Here is a 24995-nt window from a genome sequence, read left to right as displayed (position 1 = left end):
CCAAAACAGAACAAGAAATGTTCCTTACTTGTTCAGTATTTATTGTGTAGAGTATAAAAGTTCTGCCTCAGCAGACAATTTTACCCGCATTTAGTTTCAGCACAATGAAGAATTTAAGAATGTATTTCGCTAAAGTGTGGACATGCACTAAAAATCAAGTCTCTATTGATCTTCTTTGCTGACCTGGCTGTCTTTGCACTGGGTATGTTTTTTGATATAACAGCCAGGTATGGTCTGTCATACAATCTAAGTTGGATAGACAGTCTTTGTCCAAAATTTCTGAAGATTCTTAATACATCACTCTTTCCAACCAAGTAATAATCTGTAGGTGGAAATCCCATATTTTCTCTAGTTTCTCCAATATAAAATATATTCAATCTTGTTTTAACAGGGTAAGAAACAAGAAGTTACTAAAGAAGAACAGGGACCAACAACAAAGAATTTGGATTTCTGGGCACAGCTTATTACTCTGATGGTCACCATCATAGATGAAGATAAAACAGCGTATACACCTGTCTTGAACCAGTAAGTAATTACTTTTCCCATAAAAATTAAGAATCATGGATTTATTAAAATAAGGACAGGAAATACACCTGAATCAGTAGTTGTGTTTTAAATATAATCTGGCTAGAGATTTTTAAAAATACAGAATATAACATTGACATAGTTTGATAAAGACTTAGAACTCTGATCGTGGAAAGATCTTTTATTTTAGGAACACAAAAAATGTGTACATGAACCATCCCAAAAAGTTAGTAACAAAATATTATGCAAGAGAACTAAATGGATAGCCAGAAGGGAAAGTTCAGTGAAATAGCCTGATGGTATTAATGTTACGATAGTATCTTGGCACATCAGATGTTCAAATCGTGCTGCGACTTTTTCAGGCATTATAATAGAGTTTTAGGGATGTATTTGTAAAAGAATAATGAACTTCACAAAAAGACCCTCTCCAAATTTTGATTGACTAGAGAGGAAGCCTAGCCAGGCTGACTTGAAAATTTACAAAATGGAGAGCAATGTCCTAGACTTACTAGAGATAGAAGTTGACTTCTCAGAATTGAAGATGTAACAGATGAGGGAGGTATGATCAATAACTAAGACAAGATGAATAACTTATGGTTGATACACTGGTAGAAAAGAGAGACCCAATCGATAAACACAGAAGGAGGAGATGGAATGCTGGGTTTTGAAAATGAAATATACAGAAGAAAGGAACATATTTCACATATTAAGGCTGGAGAAATGGATGTTGCATTAATTGAAATGTGACATGATGAGGGCCTAGGGAAAAGTTTCAGCTCTTTCAGCTCTCTGGAGCTATTTTACAGAGATATTCTAGAAAATCTGGGCATAGTCTAGCTGTGATGACCTATGCAAAAGTTAAAATTGAAACTTATATCCATATTACGGCTAAACAATTACTAGAGGTGTCTGCAGTGGCATTTAACACAATGGTCTGAAGGGGAGCAAGAACAAGTATGTTTCAGCTAAAATAGGGTAGATGCTGGAAGGTACTCTACACATGGAGATGTGCCCGTCTGTTGATAAAAGGTACTGTACTTTTTATGGACCTGCAGTATAATTACCAAAGAAATCTCCTGGTGATAACCAGAATTTGGAAGATATTTCATTGTCTTCTGATTCCTTCCTTTCCTTTCCTAAATGAAGGTTTGTTTCAGTCATAGATAATAAACATTTCTTTGTTCAATCATTTCCTGCACTGACCTTATTAAGGAACAAGTTCTTACCCTACAGAGGAAGAAAACTCTTTTCCTGTTTGCTCCATTTATACAACTTAATGTGAAGTTCCTCTATTAACAAAAGCTCAATTTTTTTGTCTGACTGTATAACAAATATACTTATCATAATACATCTGACTGGAACAAATACATACATGTGTTTCATTTCAGTCTTCATTGAAATTAGACAAGAGTACTTGGGGGTTAATTATCCTAAAAATTGTTCTAGCTATATTCTTCCACAAACATGAGGGAGAAAGGAAAGGGATAAAGAAGGAGATTCCCTAAAGTATAGCTGAGTGGTTGTGGAAGATGTGAAAAGAGAATCAGGAGTGGATGGAGTTGGGGCAGATTAAGGGAGAGAGTTTGTGTGTGTGACTTTTCTCCCATTTTCACTGTTGTTTAGGAAGTGGAAGGGCGAAAACAGGGAGTAAAGTGTCTTTGAGAAATAGGAGACATCAGGAGCAAGAGATGAAGAGGCTGTGGGTGGAAAATCAGTTGCTTTGGATACATTTTTTAAAGAAAAGCTTTTCCTAACACAAAAGCAGCTTGTAAAAACTGTTGGAAAAAGAAGAGGCAGCCTCTTCTCCCTTCCTTACCCCAGAAAAGAAAATGAATGAAAGGAAAATATAAGTTGAATGCATAAGAATATTTCAAAACTATGACTTTTTATCAGAAATATATGGCCATGCAGTGTTTCAGTGGAATATTCAGGCCTACATCAATTTGAATCCTGTTGTAGAAATGAGGTTACTGAAGATCCCCAGGAGAGCTCCAAGCATTCTGGTAGGAGTTTTCATAATGGTATAATATTGCTAAGAATTTTTTTTCCTCAACCAGTTTTGGAAAGCCTATTTTTATATCTACCTTGGAGGCAAAAAAAGATGCTGTGATAGAGCAGTTTGAACTGTATCAGATGATGAATCCAGATGAAACATGCCATGATTTCCTCGGCAAGCATTGCAGCAACTGATAGACCATACCAGACCATTCACTGGGAGTTGTGTGGGCAACCTGCAGATCTTACATAACATAAGAAACTTGCAAGTTTGAGGGGAAAAACATGAAGTCGGGTATTTAAGTTGTAAAATTCTCATTCTACTAGTTAAAACAATGTAAAATATGATTGGAATCTGATTCACAAGCAAAACTAGGACTTCCCAGCACTTGCCAAATACACACTGTACACACTGCGAGACAGGAGAAATTACTATCAAAATAAAATATCTGTTCAATTAAAAGGAACAACAGATCAAGAACAAAATCTTCAACTGAAATATGCTTGTGCACTTGGAAATCAAAATCTAAACTTCGTACCTCTGTACATCTTTAGTAAAAAGCTTTCCTTTTAATTGTGTAGCACATACGCTCAGAATAGTCATGTATGTTGTTGTAATACAAATTTAAGAAATAAGACAGGTCTAGTGGGACTTTTTGTTATTTACCGATTCTTACATCTTTACAATGTAAGGATCTGTTTTCTTTCCTCTGTGAACACTGTGTGTGTGTGTTTCATGCTCTTAATTAGTACTTTAGTACTTCTTTCGTACTTTTTAGTACTGTGGTTTAGTGATTCCTGCAGAGCATATTGAAATACTGGCTTAGCTAGCCCTTGAAATTTTTAGCCTCTCTCTGATAGCTAAAAATCACATTTTGAAAGGAAAATAAAAATCATAGTTACCATTCAAGAACAAATGCTATTAATGTTGTCTGAGATTACCAGGGCTGGATATCAACAAAATTATCTGATTCACTGAAGAACCAAGTTATATGATTTATTATTTGGGTAAAGAAAGCATAAATGGTGTTTCAAAAGAGCAGATCAAAGATATTTAGAGAAAGTACTCAAATGTGAAATAGTACTGCAAAATCTGTTAGGAACTTGTATTTGCAGTTAGAAATAAGAACTTGGAGCAGAGTCAGCACTATGCTCTTGGAGAAGGCATAGTGAATAACCAACTCAAAAAGAATGTCATGAACTGGACTACGTCAGGCTAGCTCCAGAATTTTTCTTTGATAATGGAAAGTGCATCTGATGTGGTTTGTGTCTGGATTCCATGACATTCCTCATTATCAATTACACTTCATTCCGTGGAAGCATATGAGTATCACTTATTTCATTGAACTTGTGAACAGGGTCCTGTTTAGCAAAGCGATGTTCTGTTCTTTTACAAGGCACGTCATTTTCTCATGTAGGACTGTATCATACAGTTTAAGACCAGATTAGTTATATAGACCGTATAGGGTGTCTGTCTTGTGCGTTCCGTTTTCTTCAGGAAAAGAAACGTTGCTTTGGTTAAAAATAAAAGCCTTGCATAGGTGGAGGATAGAGAACAAAAAGTGAGAATAAGTGAACTCTTTGCTCACAGTTAAAATGGAATATATATTTTCCAAAATCAGATAGAGCTTTTGTCTTAAGGACTAGTGAAGTAGTGACCCTTCCCAGCACTCCACAGATAGTGCAATCTAACCTGTTGCTGCGTGCACGGCACAAAAATGAGTGTGTTCACACACCAGGACCAGACTTTATTTAGCACTTTGATGAGACTGAACCCACCAAGTAGGGAATATAAGCTATGCTGAGAATTTGCATCTGAGGTTCAAGGACTTCAATATTCTTAAAATGTAGCAGGCTGCAGATTTGACAGTACAAATTAAGAAAAAGCATTTTTAATTGTCATGATAGGAATTTCTTACTTTAGGATTGAACTAGAGACATGCAATACTATCTAGGATAAATGCTTTTGGCGTTTATTTATGTTTTGCTTCATATATTGATTCTTCTCATTTTCTTTCAAGCTGAGTTCAATTTCGTTCCATTGATCTGTGGTTTTATACATAGCACTTTGTTAGAACTAGCCAGTGTAAACAGTTTTCATTAATTTTTTGCTTAATTAAAATCAATAGAGGGAAGACATTCATAAGTGGCTACCTTTTATATGCAGTTTAGTATTTTTGGAAATACATGGAAATTATCATGTTTGGGCAATTAATTTATTTCTCATGAAAACTTAGCATATTCTGTTTATTAAGAAGTTCCACCAAATAGTATTGTATGGTTGACATATGAGTGGAGGATTAGAGATTGTCATGCAAGTGAGGAAGGTGATTTTAATAGCAATGTTTTGGATAAACGGGGATTTTATAGTATTGCTATAAGAATGACAGAAAAATTGGGAAAATTATGGTGAGACAGAAATAATTGTAACACAAGGAAACAAAATGACTAATAGAGCACTCTTCTGGTTGTCCTCTTGCTTCACTGAGAAATGTGAAAATGTGTGGCTTTTACAAAGGTTAGAAAATGTAACATGTAGAGATTTGCATGGGAAATTTCTCTCATATTTTGCTGCTTAGGGAACAAATTCTAAAATAGCTTGCAAAGGAAAAAACTTTTTTACCTAAAAATAAGGTGATAAAATACAAATAATAGAAAATTCCTTGCTTACATAGATCGTTTAGAATTTGACCTTTGCTTATCTCTTCCCTTTAATAAGTCAGCTGCTGCTGTTACCATTTATCTTTAATCTGAGGAAAATTTTGTATGCTTCTGTTGTGTGTTAAGCTTTGTTAGTTTCTCACATATAACAACACAGTTGCATAATACTCATAACTATGACAGTTGTGTAATACCCATCAGTCTCTGATTGTTGTAAGTAGGGAAACTAGCATGAGTTTTAGAAAGGAAGTTCAGAGACAACCTGGAATTAAGTATACACATAGCCCATAAATGCTAAATTAAAGTATACAAATGATGGAAACACAGGTTTTGCTAAATGCTTAGACATAGGGAACAGAGTGAAGACTGGCTCCACAACAGACAATGTAAATCCTTATGTGGATTCACACACAGGGAAAGAACCCTAAATTTTCCATTATGTATTGTTCTTAGATCATAGGCTTAACAATGCACAAAAGGACAGCATGCGTAGACCAGTACAACTGTGCTTCACTACCATGATGATGAGGGATTAATCAAATCATAGAATAATGAGCTTAATAATCACTATTAGGCAGATACTCATAATGCAGAGGACTGGAAAGAGGCTATCGCTTTTCTGTGCTGCTTTATAGTTTCCAGAGTCACGGTGCTTCTGAGAGCAGATCACGGCTACCATCGTCCTTGTAGAAAAAATGATCTCAAAAGAAAAAGGCCTTTGTATAAACTAACACTTATATGAATGCTGTTAGCTGTCCTTCCTCCAATTTGATGAAGAAATTCTAGGATGCATACTTTTTCTAACAAATGTGTCTCATACATTTCTTCAAATATATCTCCTCCCTCTGAGTAGGGTAAAAGATTTTGCAAAATCCAATGAAGTCCCTAATTTCTTTCTTGGGTTTCTTTCAGAGTTTGATCTGAGAGAGGACTTGCCATTTACTCCAGTAATTGCATTTCTGGAGTACAGAGCTTAGGAAAAAGAGAAATAACTTTGCTTTTTTTGCCCAGTCCTTTATCTGAAATCCAGGAACATTAAATGCTGTTTTTATTAGAGTGAGAAATATGTGATAGGAGTCAGTGCTTATTTACATAAAGATGTACCTAGATTCTTAGTTTCTTTATTACAGCAGAAGTACTAGCCATCTCCTTGGTCAGCATGAGCCATTGCACTGAATTATGGCAACTAGTAAGCTCTTTGTCTTCCATTTCTATCACTGTCCACTTCAAAAATTCTTTAGGCTTTTTTTTTCCTGCAGCTTACACAACTTAGAGATGTCAGTCTTCAATTTGCAAAAATAAACCCTAGATTATCCAACCTTGTTCTAACTAACCGTTCGACTAGTTCTTTACACAGTCCAGCTCTTTTTAAGAGGAGACTTATCTCTTTCTCTTGAGCTTGTTGGAGTGCTTGGCATACCCTTTGGCTTTACTTGGATTAGTTTTTGAATCCAAGCCCCATCTTTGGCATCCATTAGCATCTTGTGCACAACAACAAATCATGCTGAGAAATCCTTGAGCTGTCTGTAACTTGTTTGGAATTAAATAATAATTTCAGTCCTTTAGTGAGGGATGGTTTCTCACTGAGCTCATTCATCTATAGATGACATTTCTCTTACATCAAATCTTAGTAAGAAAAGAGAATCAGCCCTGCACATGATGCTAATTGTTGTGTATTTTGTCAGAGAACCAGAGAGCTTCTACGCTTATCTAACTACCTGGGTCTGTGAAGAATTTGACTGTGAATTTTTTAAATATGGTGAATTTAAAAGACTTTTCTTGGGGACTCATTTCTTCTTTGTATTTTAATGCTTTGACTAATTTTTGCTTTCAGTTGTGATCATGTTTTTATATATGTCGGAATTTGCCTTCAGTTGTGGCCCCAGATGCAGATGAGTCAATGGTGACTGCTGTCAACTGTGACATATAACTTTCTTGAGCAGTGTCTGAGTATTCTATGTGAAGGTCACTTTCAGGGAAAACAAATAGAATTATATAGCTGCTTCTGTCACTATTCCTAGCCAGAAAGATATCTTACAGTCCAAAAAACATTATTGCTGCTTCTGACATGCGGAACCAAACTTAAGATGTGCCAGAACTATCTATAGCACAAATTAAAAGTTGTACTTACAGTTGTCAAATACTGATTTTAGCATTATAACATGTCAGAAAGGAAGGTAATATAACATGGAATTTATAAAGAGATGTCTTCCTTTTTAGAATACTATTTTTAGGGTCCTCCAAGCAGTTCTAACGGTGGACACAAATGTCAAGCTTAGGCTCTTTTCCTCCTTCTCTACCTATAGATGTACAGATGTTAGAATTAGAAAATTAGGAGGATGTTGAAAATATTAAATGTACACAATATACTGAGAAGTAAAACCCTCTGAACAGATTAATACGGAAGAACAGGCATAATAAAATCTCAGGCATGTTCTGCTCTGCAGTTTACATTACTGTTTATTATATACATTCCTAACATGAGCGTTTTTCATAATGCTGATAATTCAGCCTGTCAGTTTAGTCACACAGTGAAACATGTCTGACAGAATACTAAATGCATCTCTGACAGAGTGCAAGCTGGGAACAAGGGAAAAGTCAGCTTTTTGGGAGGCATGTATTTGGAGATAAATATTGAATGTTATTTGATCACCTGGAATTTTCTATTCTTATTCATTTCATGTTTTCTCTGAATATTCATGTAATAGTATGTGTATATGTATTTATATGTATCAAACTAGAACCCTGTCCTGCTTGGGAAAAGGGCTCATAAGGAAGATTCAAAAGCTTAAGTTCTCTTGCTGACTTTCACCTGTCATAGCATCCTGAGCAAGTCACTTCTTTGTCTTCTTCCCCACTCTGTCTTGTCTTTTTAAACTGTGATTTTTGAAGGTCAGTGAATTTCTCTTATTACATATTTTAAAGTTCCTGCATAGAGGTTTCTTAAACCTACCAGAAGCCTCTAAGTGCTACTTTAATGCAAATTATAAATCATATATTATTATTATTACATGAGTAATATTAAAAATATGAGCAACCAAATTAAAGTAAATATGACTACTCATCCGTAAAGCTATCTCTGAGGAAAATTGTGGCAGGAGTGGTGCATGCCATAGCCATTCCAAATACACTTACCTGCAGGTAAAAAAGCTTGCACTGTATCTGGTACATATAAACATAATGTCTTCATCGGTATTCTGCAGCCTCAAGTTGTGCATGTGCCCTTATATTCTTAATCAAATGCACAAATGGTATTATAACAATGGGTAGATTGTTTAAAATACATAGTAAAAGTTAGGGAGATTAAAACCAGATATATTAATATAAATTATGAAGTAGATATGACACAATTTTTAACCCTTCCCTTAGAAAAGGTACAAACCACCCAGCAAGCAGCAGAGACTAGAAGCATACTGTGAAAGCTGCCAGTATTGTCTGGTAACTTCTGGCAGATGGTAAGCCACTAGAAGCATTCTTGATTTTATCCTAGGAGAACAAAGACTGGAAACAAGTCCTGCACGTCACTGCATGACAGATTGCTTCATAACAATCAAATGAACAAAAATGAACATAGTATTCATTGAAATAATACAGACATTTCCCACATTGTTCACGCAAACAGTCCTGCTGGTGGAGTTAAATGGAATATTCCTTTCAAGCTTGTCATTTTACAGTTGGCTTCTCTACTTGCTCTGGTAGGACTGATTTGTATTTGCCTTTCTACTTACCATAGAGATGCTGATGTATGTTTGACATTAGATTTCACGTACAGTCTAAGTCAGCCTGCCCTCATCACATGTGTGTTGAAATCAGGAACGCTGCTCCTCTAAATAAGATCTGCAAAGTCATTATCTGTGTGACAGTGCAGAAGATGCAGGTCATGGCATCTAATGAGATTTACTGTCATTGGCTTCCAACCTATGTCTTAACAGTAATGTAGCTGAAAGAGCAAGATATCTTGCATTATCAGCAGCACAGAGGTTAATGGACTTTTGTTCCATTGCCCATCAACACAAGGTCTGGGATGTGATATAAGAAATCTAAAACATTGTCTGCTTGAAAGGTGCCACCTCTGATACAATTATTGGAGCTGAACCAGCTTCACTGATAGACTCTGTGGGATTTAACTGAAGGAACAACCTCACTGCTGGCACATTTGGGAGAAGTGTGGAAGGAAGCTTCTGTTTCTGATGTGTTCCATTTAACCAAGTATATAAAAATTTTGCCTATTTGAAGTTCTACAAGACTTTAGCTTATTTTCTTGAGATCTATTTTAGTATGCCCACACTTGCATAAAAACTCTGTCAAATGGAAACGAAGTAGATAATTGAGACTTTTGTGGATAATTTGACATGGTTTAAAATGCCGGTTTCAATGGCTTTCTCTTGGGTTTATGTTTAAAATACATAAGTGATTGTTCAATTTGAATAAGAAATTGAGAGGTCATTTGGATATTTTTTTTTTTAAAATCTATGGAAATCTCAAAGTTTTGGTTTTTTTTTAATTCCAGGGGTGGTTTTAATTGCCTCTTTTCAGGCTTTGATAAAGGAGCTCTTATAAATCATGACATTTGTTAATAAAACAAATTTAATGCGACAGAAGAATGTTAATCAAAACACGGTATTATGAAAAGCTCAGCTACCTTTTTAGCTATTTAAGGACCTTAAGAAGAGACCAAATCCTGCTACCCTGATGAATAAGGCTGCTAGTGCAGTGAGTTGTGTTTTGCATAACAACATACTGGGCTACATTAGGAAGATCACAGCCCACAGGCTGAAGGAAGTGATTGCTTCCCTCTGGTCAGAACCTCTGACACTGTATTTGGATGGGTGCTTCCAGTTTCGATTCCCCAGTACAAGATATTGTCAAACTGGAGAACTGCACTGGAGGACAAGAAGATTAGGGGGGTGGAACACGATGTGTGAGGAGAAGCTGAGGGAGCGGTTTGTACAGCCTGAGGAAAACACAGCTCAGGGCAGTGCTGATTGCATTCAACTTCCTAATGAGGAACGTCAACTTCCCAATGAGGAAAAGATAGCCAAACCCTCCCAGAAGTGCACAGTGAAAGGCACAAGTACAATTTTCAGGTAGGGAAACTCATATTAGCTATACAGGAAGAAGTCCACTTTCCACAGTGAGAGGGGTCAAACACTGAAATACATTGCCCAGAAAGGTTGTGTCATTTTCATGTTTGGAGGTAGTCAGAATTTAGCTGTACGGGCCCTGAGCAACCTGACATACGTTTGAAGTTCTTTTTGCTTCAAGCTAGATGACCTTCAGATGTCCATTCCAGCTTGTTCAAAAATTCTGTAAAAATAGCTGCATTAGCTCAAAAAAACATCCAATTTGCCTTCCATGTGGTCAATACTGGATGCCTAGAGAAAATGTGTATCACAGTTATCGTTGCTATCCTGGCCAGCTAATTGTTGAAATAGTAGCCACAATATTATAGCCTTTCTAGTTAAGGACAAAATTTTACTCCATCACAATTCTGTGATACATGTTGACACAGGTCTTAGCTTTATTTCCTTTTTGTTAACATGCAGAGCAAATCTTTTGAATGCATGATGTATTCTGTCAATCCTGTGCACTTTGTACAATATTCATTAAGAGAATAGTTAACTTAAATGATGCATAAATATTACTTAGATAAACATAAATATATACCAAGGAGAAAAATCTAATCCCAGGATTTTGACATTAGCAAATGCAGAAATCGGTTGAAAAATTTAAAATTATTTAGATCGTACATTCCATTTAAGAAAAAATAAGTAATGCAGAAATGCTATATCAATTACACTCTGACAGTGTCTGTCCAATCCTCTGTAAACGAATAATATTTGAAAAATTTAAAATCAAATTGTTCACACCATACAGCTTTAATGTCTCTATGCAATTCAGTTTTCAGTCATTATAGTTAGTATGTATACAAAAGGAATTTAAACAATGGTAGATAACAGGTATTTATGTCTGAAATATGTTTATAAGTAGTATTTTTTTAATAAGCAGCTTGTGGCTAATTAGTTTTGTGATACAAGATGTTGTACTGTCTCAAATTGCTGTACATCAGTGAATGGGATAAAGAATGCAGAGCTGAGTAATAGAATAAAACTTATTTTCTTGTTTCAACACAATCAACTGAATGACGGGATAAAAGGAAGCCAGAGTCAGATGTGCAATGGTTATTTCTAATGTGCGAAAACAATGTACGTCACAGTTTCCGTTGTGCGCACCCGTCTGAGCTGGCTGAAGCTGCAGTAGCTTGTGAAGGCAGCATTGAAAACTAGAAGTTTACTTTGCTTATGAGTTTCCACTTATTACGAGCTCTGACACGAGCATTGCTCGTACCTGCAAACAGTGGAAAAGCAATGGTATTTTGTGTGGAGAAGGGGCTGGGACAGCGCTGAAGCCAGAGCGCTGTAGTTATAATGTGATAAGCAAGTAATTTCACTTTCTGAACCAGGATTAAATTATGTGGAAGTCAAACTATTATACTGTAGGAAACTTTCACGTTGATTAGGTTAACTGTCCACATAACATTACTAACCTACTTTGGACAAATTAAAAATCTATTAGAGCCTCTGATGAATACACCCACAGGTATTATAGCTGCCATGAAGCAAATTAATTACATGTGAAAAGTAAAAGTTTTATATATTCATATTTTTCCCTGTGTTGGATAAAATGAAACAGGATGTATGGGAATGGCAGTCTATCCTGCAGGGCTGTATGTAAAAATATATCTATGTAATGACAAAATTGCAAATATCCATACCCTAGGCATTGAATGGAAGGATTTCATTGTTATGTCCAGTTGATGATGCGTTAAGTTTATATTTTTCAGGGACACAGAAGTTGATATATCTGGGCATGAACTTTAGGTACCAAAATGAAGTCAGGTGGGATGAATCGAGGATAATGTGTTCAACTACAGTAATTTACGCAACATAGTGAAAAGATAATTGCAGTTTGTGTGGGCATGTGTTTTCACAAGTTAAAATGTATACACATATATATACCACTAATCAAACAAATGCATTTTTATCAGACCCAGCGTTGCATCATGAACAAAAGGTAATGTCAATATTAAATCAATTTTTAAATATTTCCTCAGAGCAACATTGTCAAAATTCAAGTCTGGTGCTAACAGAGCACTTGGACTGGAGGTAAAGAAATTAAGACCATTGAAATACATTTGAGCTTTTGAACAGCAATTAATTTTGTATTAGCAGAATTAATACAAAATCCTGTAATTGAGCAGCCATTAGCATAAAGAAGGCATATAGTGACCTGAGCTAGCAAGAGCCTCATATTAAAGCGACAGAGCAAATGAGCTATTCAAGTACTTTTTCTCTGCAGACCTAATCAGGGCCAAATATGTCCCTGGAAAGAATAGATTACTTACATCGTATTGCCACCACCTGAAAGTTGCATCTTATTCTTTCTCTGGCAATGAGAACTTTAAGAATTCTTTCATTTTTACAAAAATTGCAGCAGAATATTTTCTGAATTGGATTAGTGCTTCAATAAGAGGTCAAAATACTTTGGATCAAATTCTCTGCTAGTGTAAAGACTCAAAATGAAAGCCACATAGCTCTGTGTGTATCCTCATGAATATGATCTTTGGTTTTATGTATTCCTGGTGAACTGCTAGTGTATTCGTGTGGCTCTCATTGCACCACTGTAGTAGAAACAACTGTTTTACCATTCGGAGCTTCTGCGTAGTAGTTCCTACTCTTTAGCTGGGTGACCTGCTTTGGTCTGCTGCTGTGCCTAAGAGCTGCTCCTACTAATCTCAGTCCCACACCTGCAGTAAGGACAGCCTTGGTTTTCTGGTTTTGTTTTTTGTTTCTTTTTGAAGGGTAGACAAATGGCTCTCCTTTTAAATATGATGTGAAACATACAGTGTCTGTCAGTAAAATGTAAGCTTTTGCTAGTAGCTAGTAGTGAAGATGGCAACTGAAAGATGAAGGCTTTTACATAGAATAAGTAGTAGCTGGAATCTATAAAAAAGGTGTGGAAAAATAGTTACTTGATAACAGCAAAAAATATCTAAAAAGAACTGTTTTCAAAGGTGATATGAAGCTTAAAACCAAAACTAAAAGTTTTGATTAAAAGTACGCATTTTTCTACCCTTTTATATTCTTTACTGTTTTATCCATACTTCAAGGTGAAAGTCTGCAAACAGTGAATTGGATTCAACTAGTAAAAACCAACACAGCTTCACAGACAACTTCACTATTTTCCAGTGTGATAAGGAAATTAAGGAAAACCTGTAGCTGCTAAACGTCTGAGCCAACTGTTTCAGGTTTTTCATACGCCATTTGGTTCATCTGAACTTGAGGAGTTATTTGCAAGATAGATGTACAACATTCAGCTAATTACTTAGTCCCATGACCTTAGACTAAGGGAAGTTTTTATCTGAAGATTGGATGGTTCATATAACTGTACAAAACACAAAATACAGTAAGTGGATACTAGGGGGATTATTTTGTGGAAATATTTGCCTTTCTGCTGTGCAGCTGTAAGCATAATTTCTAGCAGCAGCTGAACTCATGTAATGTGATTGATTGCAGGTTCCCTCAAGAGCTGAACATGGGAAAAATCAGTGCTGAAATCATGTGGACTCTGTTTGCCCAGGACATGAAATATGCTCTGGAAGGTAATTAGAACAAACTATTAATTACACTAGAGAGTTCACCAAGACTGATTACCACTGCAAATCACACCTGGCATCAGATTGTGTGGGTGGTAAAAGTTTTCTGACATACTTGTTTAAGATGTTATAGATTAGTGAAAAAGAAGAGTTGTAAAGGAAGAAAAATCATTGCACTGTGACTATATGAGGTTATCTGCGGAAGAAGGAGACAAAAGAAATGTAAGTTGAAATGCTCCTTCTTATTACCTAAGTCTGACAAAATCATCAATGTCCAAAGAACCAGAGATGCTTACCAGAGAGCATTGTAGGCATTCCATATTTTCTTACTAGCTGAAAATTGCGAATTTGCCCATAAGAAACATTTACAGGATGAAGTTACGGAGAAAACACATACAGATAATTAAACCACCTTTTTGTGTTCAAAAAACCCGAGTTGTATTCATTCAAATTCCAAAAGAATCAAATGCAGTTTCCTTTTATTCTTTAAGATAGTACTGTAGTTAACCATAGGTAAAATACGCTTATTTTTCTATATAGCAGATAATAGCCAACTAATGGTTTCAAACCCACTCATTAAAATATGGCTATTGAAGAAAACCAAGTACAAATACCTCCATGAATCTTTTTTTAAAAATACTGAACAGAAGGAATTAAGAAAATAATCTTAATTAATGATAGAAATATCATCAGCCCATATGCATTTATTCACACAAACTTTTAGATCATTATCACAATCATGACTCTTGAAAATAAGTTCATCAAACTCTAATATTTATTTTTGCTAAATAAAAAATTATGACATTAACTGAACTTGACTAATTTTCTTTACCTATTAAACAGATTTCAGTTTTAAATGTGAGAAATGCTAGAGGATTTTAGTTTCCATTAGACATCAAGAGTATAGCTCAGACGAATTGGAAACTAAATGGATCAAATCTGAATTTGATCAGAAAACTAGTTCTTTGCATTGTAAGTTATGTAATAAAATGCATTCTGTTGGTCTTGTACATATACAATCTTTACAGAGTTTCTGTCCAAAAATAAAAAAAGTGGTTTGTGTTTTTTTTAAAAAAAAAAGCATATCAGAAACCAATTGTAAAGCAGTCAGTGCAGTTTATAATCTCATGGTCAACCCCAACATGGTGTGAAAGGAATTATAATATAGACCACTGTTTTTTAAAAACAAAATAATTTTTTTCTCATTCTTTTATAAAAAATTGTTATTCAGAGACAGAAAGGATTTATAGTGCTAGCCAATTTTTATTTTTTTTTACTTCCACAGTAGCAGAAATAGCTAATTATGATTTTTAGGTAAGCCAAAGTCACATTGTATTCAGTGAAGCCTACTACTAACTACAGAGCAAGTCTACCAGTGGTGAAAATAAGTAAAAGATTGGACTAATCAACAATGCAACTCAACAGGCATAAAGGATAAAAAAATTGCAATATTTTAACATTAATTTCTGTATTATTTGCTCCAGAAGATCTACTGTGATAATATCAGTGTGGTGGTACTTTGATGATACTGTAGATATTTATGATGATAAAGAGACAAAAGATGAGTGACTAGAATAGTTCTTAATGGAAGAATTATTTTGTTCATCTGCTGTCACGATACTTTATTTTGTTAATTATATTATGTGAATGGGGAATTTGCATACTAAGCACAGTGAAAGAAAAAGATGGGAATAAAGGAAGGAATGAATTACAGAAGCAGTGATCATAATATGTAGAATGACAACAGAAGATATAAGAAATCAAATCTAAGATGTTGGTAGAAGAGATGTTCAAACTACTATTTGAAGGTGCTGTTCCATATGTCACAGTGGATCAAAAGTACAAGTTTGAGAAAGCTAATGTCAGGCAGGAGATCACCCTTTGAGAGTGATCAATGAAGTCAAAAGCTCCAAAGAGCTGAGAAGCATGAAGACCAAATGAAAGCCACTATTTTGGGTTAGAACATATTCCTGGTTACATCAGTGAGAACAATCTTATATCTGGAGAGGCTGTAAATCAGGAACAGGTATTAGAAGATGGCTGTTCAGCAACTCAGTGCTGTGATTGCACTTACAGATAGCTAGCACAGATTAATAAGAATTTCTAATAGCCATTTTATTGTCATGCTTTCATAATTTTGAATGTATAGTTATACTCTGCACACGGGCATCCCTATGTTTTGGCCATTGAACTATAAACATTCTGTACTTCAACAAGATAATTCATGAAAGATAATTCACTCTATTTGCTAAGTAGAGCATACCGATCACTTAAAAGGCAGCTTCAGATCAAGCTGTGGTTTGTTTGTTGGTTGTAAAGAATAGAACAGGAAGCTCTTGAGGAAGAGTTAATTATACAATATATGAAGTGTGGAAGGTTGGGCTGGATCAGGACTTTAAAACAAATATTAAAGTTAATATCCTAATTCTGCAGAGAGAGATATAGAGGACTCATTAGGGGGCACTTGACTTTCTACATTTATTCCAAACCGATCCCTGTGTATGGTCTCATCTCTGTGTTGCTGTGGATACTGTCTTTCTGAGGAGAGTAAATGCCGTTTTTGTCATTAGAAATTCTAAGTCAGTCTCAGAATCAGTAGTGAAGCAGTTCCTATATACAAATAATAATTAAAGGAAATTTAAATTAATTATAAATTATTATAAATATGTATAATTTCACCTTCTGTGGTTTCATTCCTAAACAGGAACCTCAATAAATCTTAGTCACATAATACAGATCAGCATGCTGTTTCTCTCTCCAGCTTTGATGGTTTTTTAAATCATTAGTTCTTTCCATGGATATTCTAATCAAACTGAGCTTGATTTTTCCAGTTGTTAATGACAATAATTTTTTTTGCTTCAAATTCTACAAGATTAGGAACAGCCCTTAAATATGGTCACACTCGATCCTCATGGTTTTAATGGAGTTCATCAAAATGCATTGTATTCTGCTATGCCAGTCTCGCCTTCCAATTTATTAACATAGGCTACCATCTGTTCATGTGTAGTGTCCAGGGCTGTGATTGCAATCTTTGCCTGATTCAATTTAGTATTAATCTCCTGAAGCAGCATCTCTGGTGTTATAAAGTTGGTTCCTTTCACCATCCAATCAAGAAGCGATGAAATAGTCCATTTGCAAAAGGGTTGCTGATGTGATAAAAAAGATTAAATTAGCCAAGATCCTGTTTCTGGGTTTTCTCACCTTATATATTCCCGAATATATCCAGCCACTCCCATCAGCTTAAATTCAAGAAATGAGTGTGTCATCACTCCATTCTCTAACAGAAAACCAATACTGGAACATCCAGTTTACACTACTGTTTCCTGAGAGCAGTTCCGAGTGGCTGTTCAGGCTACGTCCTCTGACAGTACAGCCAAATGCCTCTCTATCTGCTCAGGGGAGGTATGGACCCGCAGCTGCTGCTGGGGAGTATGGCTGCTCTTCAGCAGTGCTGCCCACCTCCTTTGCAGCAGGCCCTCTGAGCCAGGCACCAGCAGGCATTACGCCTCTCTGCCTTGTCTTGTCCCTTGAGTCTTGCCCAGGACAGTCTAGCCAGGAGGCTGCTGTCACGGCATGGAGAAGGTAGAGGGAACAGCAGCTTCCATAGCAGTGGCCTTTTGCTGGACAATACAGTGGCTGCATCTCTCCACGAGTACCAAGGCAGCGTGTTTGCACGTGGCAGGGTAGATGGCCGCTGTCGGGGGAAACAGCTCGGTTTCTGGGTGAGAAAAGGACACACCAAGGCACAGGTCAAGTCCTCACAGCTGCTGAGATTAGGGCTACACTGTGCCAAGCAAACAAAACTGTATTAAAATCTGGTGTTAATTTCATAATTTCATTCTAGATTTTCTTCCATTATAAGTCAATAACAATGTTTAGCCTTTGCATAGTATTGAAAATTTTATGCAAAATTTAACAAATTAAGTCCACACCAGTTCTATTTTTTTTCTGATCTAAGGAGCTTGGGATTATTTTCACGTATAGATTTTGCATGGTGAAGGTATTACATGTTTCTCTTTGAAAACTGACTTCATTAGATATGAGCCTTTTTTTTTGTTTGTTTAGGTTTGGTTTTTTTCGTTGCATTCGTGAAGCAACAGTGATTTGCATGATAGATTATACATTGTTGTTTGGCATCTAGTTTATACAAGCATATCTGAGCTTGTAGGATGTTAATATTTTTGTACTGTCTCGTCCTCAAATTATTCTGTATTTATGGTACAAAGGAATGAGAACAGAGAGAGAATTTCACCAGCAGTGCAAGTGATTTGTTACTGACTTCGTATGGTAAGAAATATTTTCCTTTCCAAGTACGAAAATGCAAAGGTTAAAAGATAATGAGAGAGTAATGATCTGAAATTAGGCATGCAATTACATTCTCTGTCCTCAGAAATGTCTTTTTCAGATCTTTTGTATCTCTAACTTTTGAATAGGTCAGATCAAATGTCCAAAACTATCCAGTCTGTTAGAAAGAGAACTTTCTAATTGCTGTTGTTATGATAATCTAATTCTGGTAGTGGCCAGAAGTCAAGACCAGGATCAGGCCAGAAATCAATCAGCTGCTGTGTAAATACAGCTGTAGGCAGTCTCAATCATGCAGAGCTAAGATTCTGAAGTGTCAGGCCTTATAAAAATAGAACAAGAAAGTCATTATACCATTCTATGTGTTTAATGTAGGTTTGTTTTTTAAGCTTGCCATTGTCTTCAATGCATAAGCAGATCTCACCTTCCTGTTTCTCTGACAGATTGCTCTTTCTTGACAGAAACTGATAAAGTGATTTGAAAGAGAAGAGGCAGGTCCTTGAGTTGATGCTGAGCACAGAGACAGCATAGAAAAAAACCAAAAAGACTAATGCTGCCCAGAGAAAGGTCACGCCATTTGGTGGCAGATTTCAAGTCTATTTTCACTCTAACTTTACAATTCGCAAAGTTCCCCTTAGACAGAATGCAGTCTTGGCTTAGAGGGAGACTAGAGAGCAGATCTGCAGAGGGGAGGCTAAGGTTATGCAAGGGAGAAGAGGGTAGCATCCACCAGATCCCAGGGTTTCATCAGGTATCAGACTATGAAACCTCTTCATTTTAGTGAATCTCATTCTGCATTCACGCATTTCAACAAATGTATTCCATCGTCATTTTTCCAGAGACCTGAGGAATTAAGATTCATATGTAGTCTCATGGGGGATTCAGAGAGACTGCGAAGGCAAAGACAAGGAGATTACAGTTGGGGTTAACATAAACTTCCCTTTGGCAGATAATCAATAAGATTGAATGTGACATGATAGGAGGAAGAGGGGAGTTAGAAATGCTCTTTGGTCAGCAATGATGTTAATAACAGCAGCTACATAGTGCTTGTACTGGAGGGCTGAGCTTTGTGAGTGTGAGAATCCAGCTGAGCACCTATCTTGTGCAACACAGAGATCCCCAGGCTTGCCTAAAAAGCACTGTAGCCATACCAAATGGCACTATTTTGTTGAAGTTAATTAGACTTGCTAATTTAGATAAAGTGGATGGAACTGTTCTCAGCAGCTAAGTTAATATTTTTTCATGGCATTGTATTGTGCTGTATCATTGTGTCATCTTACTTGGAACTTCCTCAGAGATCTCTAGTATGGCATGACCTTGCACTTGGGGTCGTGCCCACTATATCATTTGGTCATTCCCTAACCCATTTTCTTTGATATTACATACTGAATGATAACCAGAACAGTAAGTACTACTGAGTATGCTGCAGTACAAGTCTACAGTAATCTTAATAAGTTAAGGCTTCTTTATTTCTGATTGTAGGTGTATTCATGGTGCCAGATGTTACTAGAAAAAATGTAGTGCATCAGTGAATGCCTGACTTCATTATTTAGCCTTAAAGTTGTCACTCAATAATAGCAGTGTATATTGCCCATACAATTAATAATGAAAACCTTATTTAATCTGCTTTTAACCACTGGATATTAATCTTGTTCTGAAACTGTTATTAGCTCTTACCCAGGCAGTCACTGATTGGAAGACATTTGGGTATAAACTTTTCCAGCGTTGCCTACTTGTGACCAAGACAATTTTTCTAGTCAACATATACTAGTACTACTATGCCGGATAGGTTATTAAACTGTAAATGATGCTCTAAATGAACCCGACATTGATTAATAATTAGGGGTTATTTGTCGCTTACACAGCCCTGTCCTTTCCACAAACCAATGAGTATGCAAGTAAGGGAGAAGCATTCTGTTCAGCTGAAGGGGCTGTCTATCACCTGTAGGAGCAGGAAGAGAGCTCTGCCTTATACCAAGGGGCAGTCAAGACTTCCTCTGTAGTTTATTAAGTATCTCAGCCCAGAAGAATAATTTGCCTCTTCTTTCTTCTTATCCTTGATTACAGTTCTTCACCAGTATGATACAACTTCATTGCAACTCATATTTTTATAAAAACTAGAGTTATGTCTTTTGTCTGAAATAATTCTGTGACCGGGGGGGTGGGGGGAATCAAGCAAAATTGTGACTTTGTCCCTACAGAAAGTCACTTAAAGGACCTATATTGTTTAGTGCAGTTCTGCATCTGCTAGTTGGAGAAAAGGTTCATCATTTTCCTCCTACAGGACATTCCCCTAATGCAGGGGAATGTAGCCCAGCAGCTAGGGTTTGAATTTCCCTGTCCTATTACTTTGAGGGGTTTATTCCCCTTATCTCCGTCAGAGTGGAGCTGCATAATGCTCACACAGTAGGAGTGGAACCTAGCTGCTTCATCTCTTCATGAATTCTGTGAGCAAATCCACTGTGTGAATCCACTTACATTTCGGATTTCTTTCCTTTTAAAAACAGTAACCAATGACAGCTTTCTCCTCAACCAGAATAAAACATTTGAGTAAAAGAAAATTTAAATCAACAAGCAGCCTGCATGCTATATTTTATTCTGCCTATTCAGCATCACACTAAGACACTTTATAAAAGCTTTCCTCATACAGGAAACAACTGTTGTTCTCCTAGACTCTGTTTTATTAAGTTGGACTCAGTCTTTTACTTTCAGGACTTTCGCACATATGGAGATTCACTAGTGTCTTTTTTCTCCTATAGATACACAGGTAAATTTCCCCTTACAGGCAAGTGCAGTAGTTCTAAACTAAACATCTCCCAGCACCCCCAGGAGAATAGGATAAATCCATTAAAACTACTTGTTTCCACATTATGTTTTAATAAACCTTGAGTGCAATTTGCTGGGTAACAGTTAGAGAAGAACTTCTGTGTTTCTGCCTTTGCTTCTGCTTTACAGACAGATCCAGATATAACACAGGTAATTAATAAAGCGCAGCCTCACATTTATCTTGCTGCCTGATTATTCCTGTTCTGTACTTCATTTTACAAATTGCTTATAAAATGCTACCATGCCTATTTGGTAATGGTTTATGCTCACTTTGCACTCTTGTGACAAGCCAAAGAGCAGAGAATCAAGTCTAAATGTTTCCTTCATGGAAAGATACTTTTTTATTAAACAATAAGTAACCTGTCATAAAAATAACACTGAACATGCAAAGCTGAGTATTCAGCAGTTAAGACCACGTACAATTAAAGCTGTCTTTATTATCTTTATTCTCTTTTGTCTCCCAGATTAAAGCATTACAATATAGCATTTAATTTTGTGATAACATTTTCCGAGAAGCAGTGGTTTCCAAGAATCCTGTATATTCTTTCTTTATTTTGCAATTTTTATACCTATTAGATATTTATGAAAGCCAAAATCAATGTAGACTGGATTCACGTTACCAGCACTACTCATCCTTTTTTGTTACTTTCTAATTACGTGATTACTTTGAATAAATGTTGAAACTTCAGTATGAAGTATTTGAAATTTCCATCATATTCTTCAGAACCAGGGCTTTAATCATCATCATAGGTCTCATCAAATAGGACCATTTCTTCTGGTCCATTCAAAGCTTGCTTTTCCTTAGGCTTTCCATGGTCAATTCATGGTACAAAGCAAGAATTCTACTAACAGTAAAAAAAGCACAATCCAGATTATTTCAATCCTTGGAAGCAAGTTCTTATTTCCTTCTGTAATCAATAGTAGCTGTGAATATCTAAAGACAGAGTTTTGTCTCTGAGTGTTTGTTCTTTGAATATTATTGATCTGTTTATCTTTCATGGTACATAAATTTCACTCTGATGTGATATGGAAGGGTAAAAGCTGAGGCTGATCTTATTAAATTATTTGCTGTACTGGCATTTTTCTTTGTCTTGGTTGCAAGCAGGACAGAGCAAATTTATACTTAATCAAGCTGCATATCTTGCATCTTGAGTTGTCCTGTTGGTGATACACCCATCCACTTTTCTGGAATTTTTCTGGAGGCATTTGGCTGTGAAGTAGTAATTAATTGATGAGACTAGCATGCTAAATTTTCAATAAGGAGTAAAAAAAAAGCAACTCAGTAACATTAAGAAGATATCAAAGTTAATTTGCCTGAAGTAATTTGAAATATTTGGGCTAAAAAAGGCAAATGCAATCTTTTGTGGTAGAAAATAAGAGTTCTTTGCAACAGATTCACACATCCGTTATGATATTACATGTTGCATCTCTTAGTATGCAACGTTGGCATTTGATGACCCTGAAGTTCCCATAAGTAGTTTACCTCTCCCAGAAAGTAATGTACAGCTCTGCCTTTTCAGATGCTGAGCAGGTGGCCCTGAACTCACTTGTACCTGCTGTGAAACATGAAGCAAAGCAGAGCACTCTGAGCAAATGGCCTCTCGCTTTGAGAGCTCCTCCTTGAATATAAAGGGCAATGTCATATCAGCTTTTAAAGTGCACTGTATTAAGCCAAGGACTGATTAGCCTGCCTCCACTGCAGGCAAGAAGACAAAAAAGAACAGTGAATCCATTTTTTTCTCACAGTTCAGAATGAGACAGTCTGCCTTCCTTCCCTGATCCCTGTTCAGTGAGGAAAAATGACTCTCTGGTTAAGAAATCTTTGAACAAGATCTGCTCTGCCGTTCATAATTTATGTGTGTTCCCTTAGTAAATTCACTTGATCTCCCTATATCTCAGATTCCCATTTGTAAAATGTGAATAGCACAGCTTAATCATCTCATAGAGGTGTTCAAGGTGTAATCCATCATGTTTGTGAAGTGTTCGAAGATGTTTTGATGTAAATTTCCAAGCAAATGCAGAGAAAAGATTGAATATGTAGAAATCTTTTATGAAAGACACAATCTATTTTTAAAAGGAGAATTAGAGGGGGTTTTAGTTGTAAATAAGTTGTAAGTACAATCCAAAAAAGGAGGTAATGACAGAAGTTTTTCAGTTTCTAGTTTATTATATTTATCTTGACACAAAGAGCCCTTTCAGAAAGGTCAGTAGTATTTCGCACTATCAAAATCAATGTAAATTATACATAATTATCAATTAGTTGTGTCCTGGTCTGTATTTCAGTTTAATAATGTGACTTCCATTGCCTTAAGCAAGATATAAAAACCCTAGGATGAGAGGTCTAGTAGAATGTAATGTTTCCTTCTAAATTGGTTATGAACTTTGAGTTTACATTTTTGTTCATTTGTGGCCCAATCCAATATGTTAAATTCAATAAGAGTCTTCCAGTTCGTTTCAGCGGTACAGGAATTAAGTCTAGAGCACTATAAGCGTAACACCCACATTAGAAGAGGCAATGGCGTAGCGACCAGCTCCTGTACTGTAGGGAAACTGCAGTTTCAATATTACCTGAATATTGAAAATGTTCATCTTTTATTAAGGGCGTTAGATTACCCCTTTTCCTTTTTTAGCAACTAATACATATGCAAAATTACATGTATACTCAGAGTGATGTTATTACCTCAAGGTTAAAAGGGAAAAAGGATTCTATAGTGAACGGGATTCTATTCCAGTCTGGTAAATGTCATTATGTCTTTAGTGTCATGTAGATGTTTCTGCTTAATAAGTCATCTTTATGACTCTATTGACAAAATACTATGACACTACAAATTTCAGACCAAAACATAATAGTTTTATTGCAGTTTCTTTTTGTTTGCTGCCTTAGGAAAATCTTCTACAGCATTCTTTAGCAATTGCTGGGAAAATGAGCAAGAAATCAAATGTGATTCCAAAGTATTGCTGTTGGGTCACAGGCCTGTGAAGAAAGTACCTTGGATCATGGTCCTTCCTACAATGTCTCCTTATACATTTTTCTGTAAAAGAACAATTGTCTGGAATTAGATTATTTGCTAGATAGTGTCATCACACACCAAACACATTTGCATATGTTAAGGCATTCTATATAATAGTCTTTTTAAAAAAATATCTCTTGTGCTGAACAAAAGATTTTTATTTTTTTTTTCTCAGTGGTGTTGCTTACTGGAAGTTTTGTTAAAGGTGTTACTGTAATTGCAATTTGTACAGCTGAGATGGAATGACTCTCTATACATTTTTTGTTGTAGTTACAACATCCAGTGCTGCAAATTTGTGGAAAGCATATGTGCATTAAAGCATTACCCCTAAGGAGATACTAAAAACACCCCACAGTGTAATCAATAGTGTGAAAAAGATACTCTTACTGGCACTGTGATAGATAAAAGCAGCTAAAGTGCCCTGTATGCACAGATTACAGTTTACAGAAATCTTGTCAGTATTTTTTCATTGATTCATGATACAGAAATATAGAATAATGTGCCATTGTCACTAATGGAAACTGCAAATGTTCTTGTTATGAAACTTAATAGGTGCTTATAAAAACACACTGCACTACAAGGAACGTTTCATAAAAGTAGCAACACAAAAGATTAATAATATTGGGTTTACTATACTGGAGATTCTGTTTATCTAGAATCAGTTATGAGAAAGGTCTAATATTTCTATCATAATCTCTGCTGAGCGTATTTGCACAGCATACAACTGGTAAGTTTAGTTCAAGACCAAATCAGTATTATAATAATTTTGCAAAGCAAGAGTGGACTTTTTTAGAACGAGTTGTTTCATGCAGCTAGTACATCTGTCTTCCAGGAAGTTCTAAATGGATATATCTGTATAAGAGAACATGGAGCCAGGAAGGAAACTTCCATGAAAAAAGACACAGATCTCCAAACTGCATACATATATCCCGTGTTGTCCCACATTTGCATTAATTTGTGCATGCTTTTTGAGAAATTAAGAAAGCAATTTGTGGGTCCTAATCTAAAGTCAGAATGCC

The 24995-nt window shown here is 36.0% G+C and overlaps 1 protein-coding gene across 3 annotated transcripts in view; it reads left to right on the top strand.

The window, feature by feature from the left end:
* The window catches only part of UNC13C (unc-13 homolog C), a 216060-nt gene that overhangs the window by 145738 nt on the left and 45327 nt on the right, over positions 1 to 24995 (top strand). For all 3 annotated transcript variants that reach the window (XM_075764598.1, XM_075764600.1, XM_075764599.1), the window contains 2 exons: positions 392 to 525; positions 13758 to 13843. In XM_075764598.1, the coding sequence (XP_075620713.1) occupies positions 392 to 525; positions 13758 to 13843 (220 nt within the window). The remainder of the gene's footprint in view (positions 1 to 391; positions 526 to 13757; positions 13844 to 24995) is intronic.

Source organism: Balearica regulorum, chromosome 12 (genome assembly GCF_011004875.1).
Source record: "Balearica regulorum gibbericeps isolate bBalReg1 chromosome 12, bBalReg1.pri, whole genome shotgun sequence".
NCBI lineage: Eukaryota > Metazoa > Chordata > Aves > Gruiformes > Gruidae > Balearica > Balearica regulorum.
This window is presented reverse-complemented; position numbering and strand designations above follow the sequence as displayed.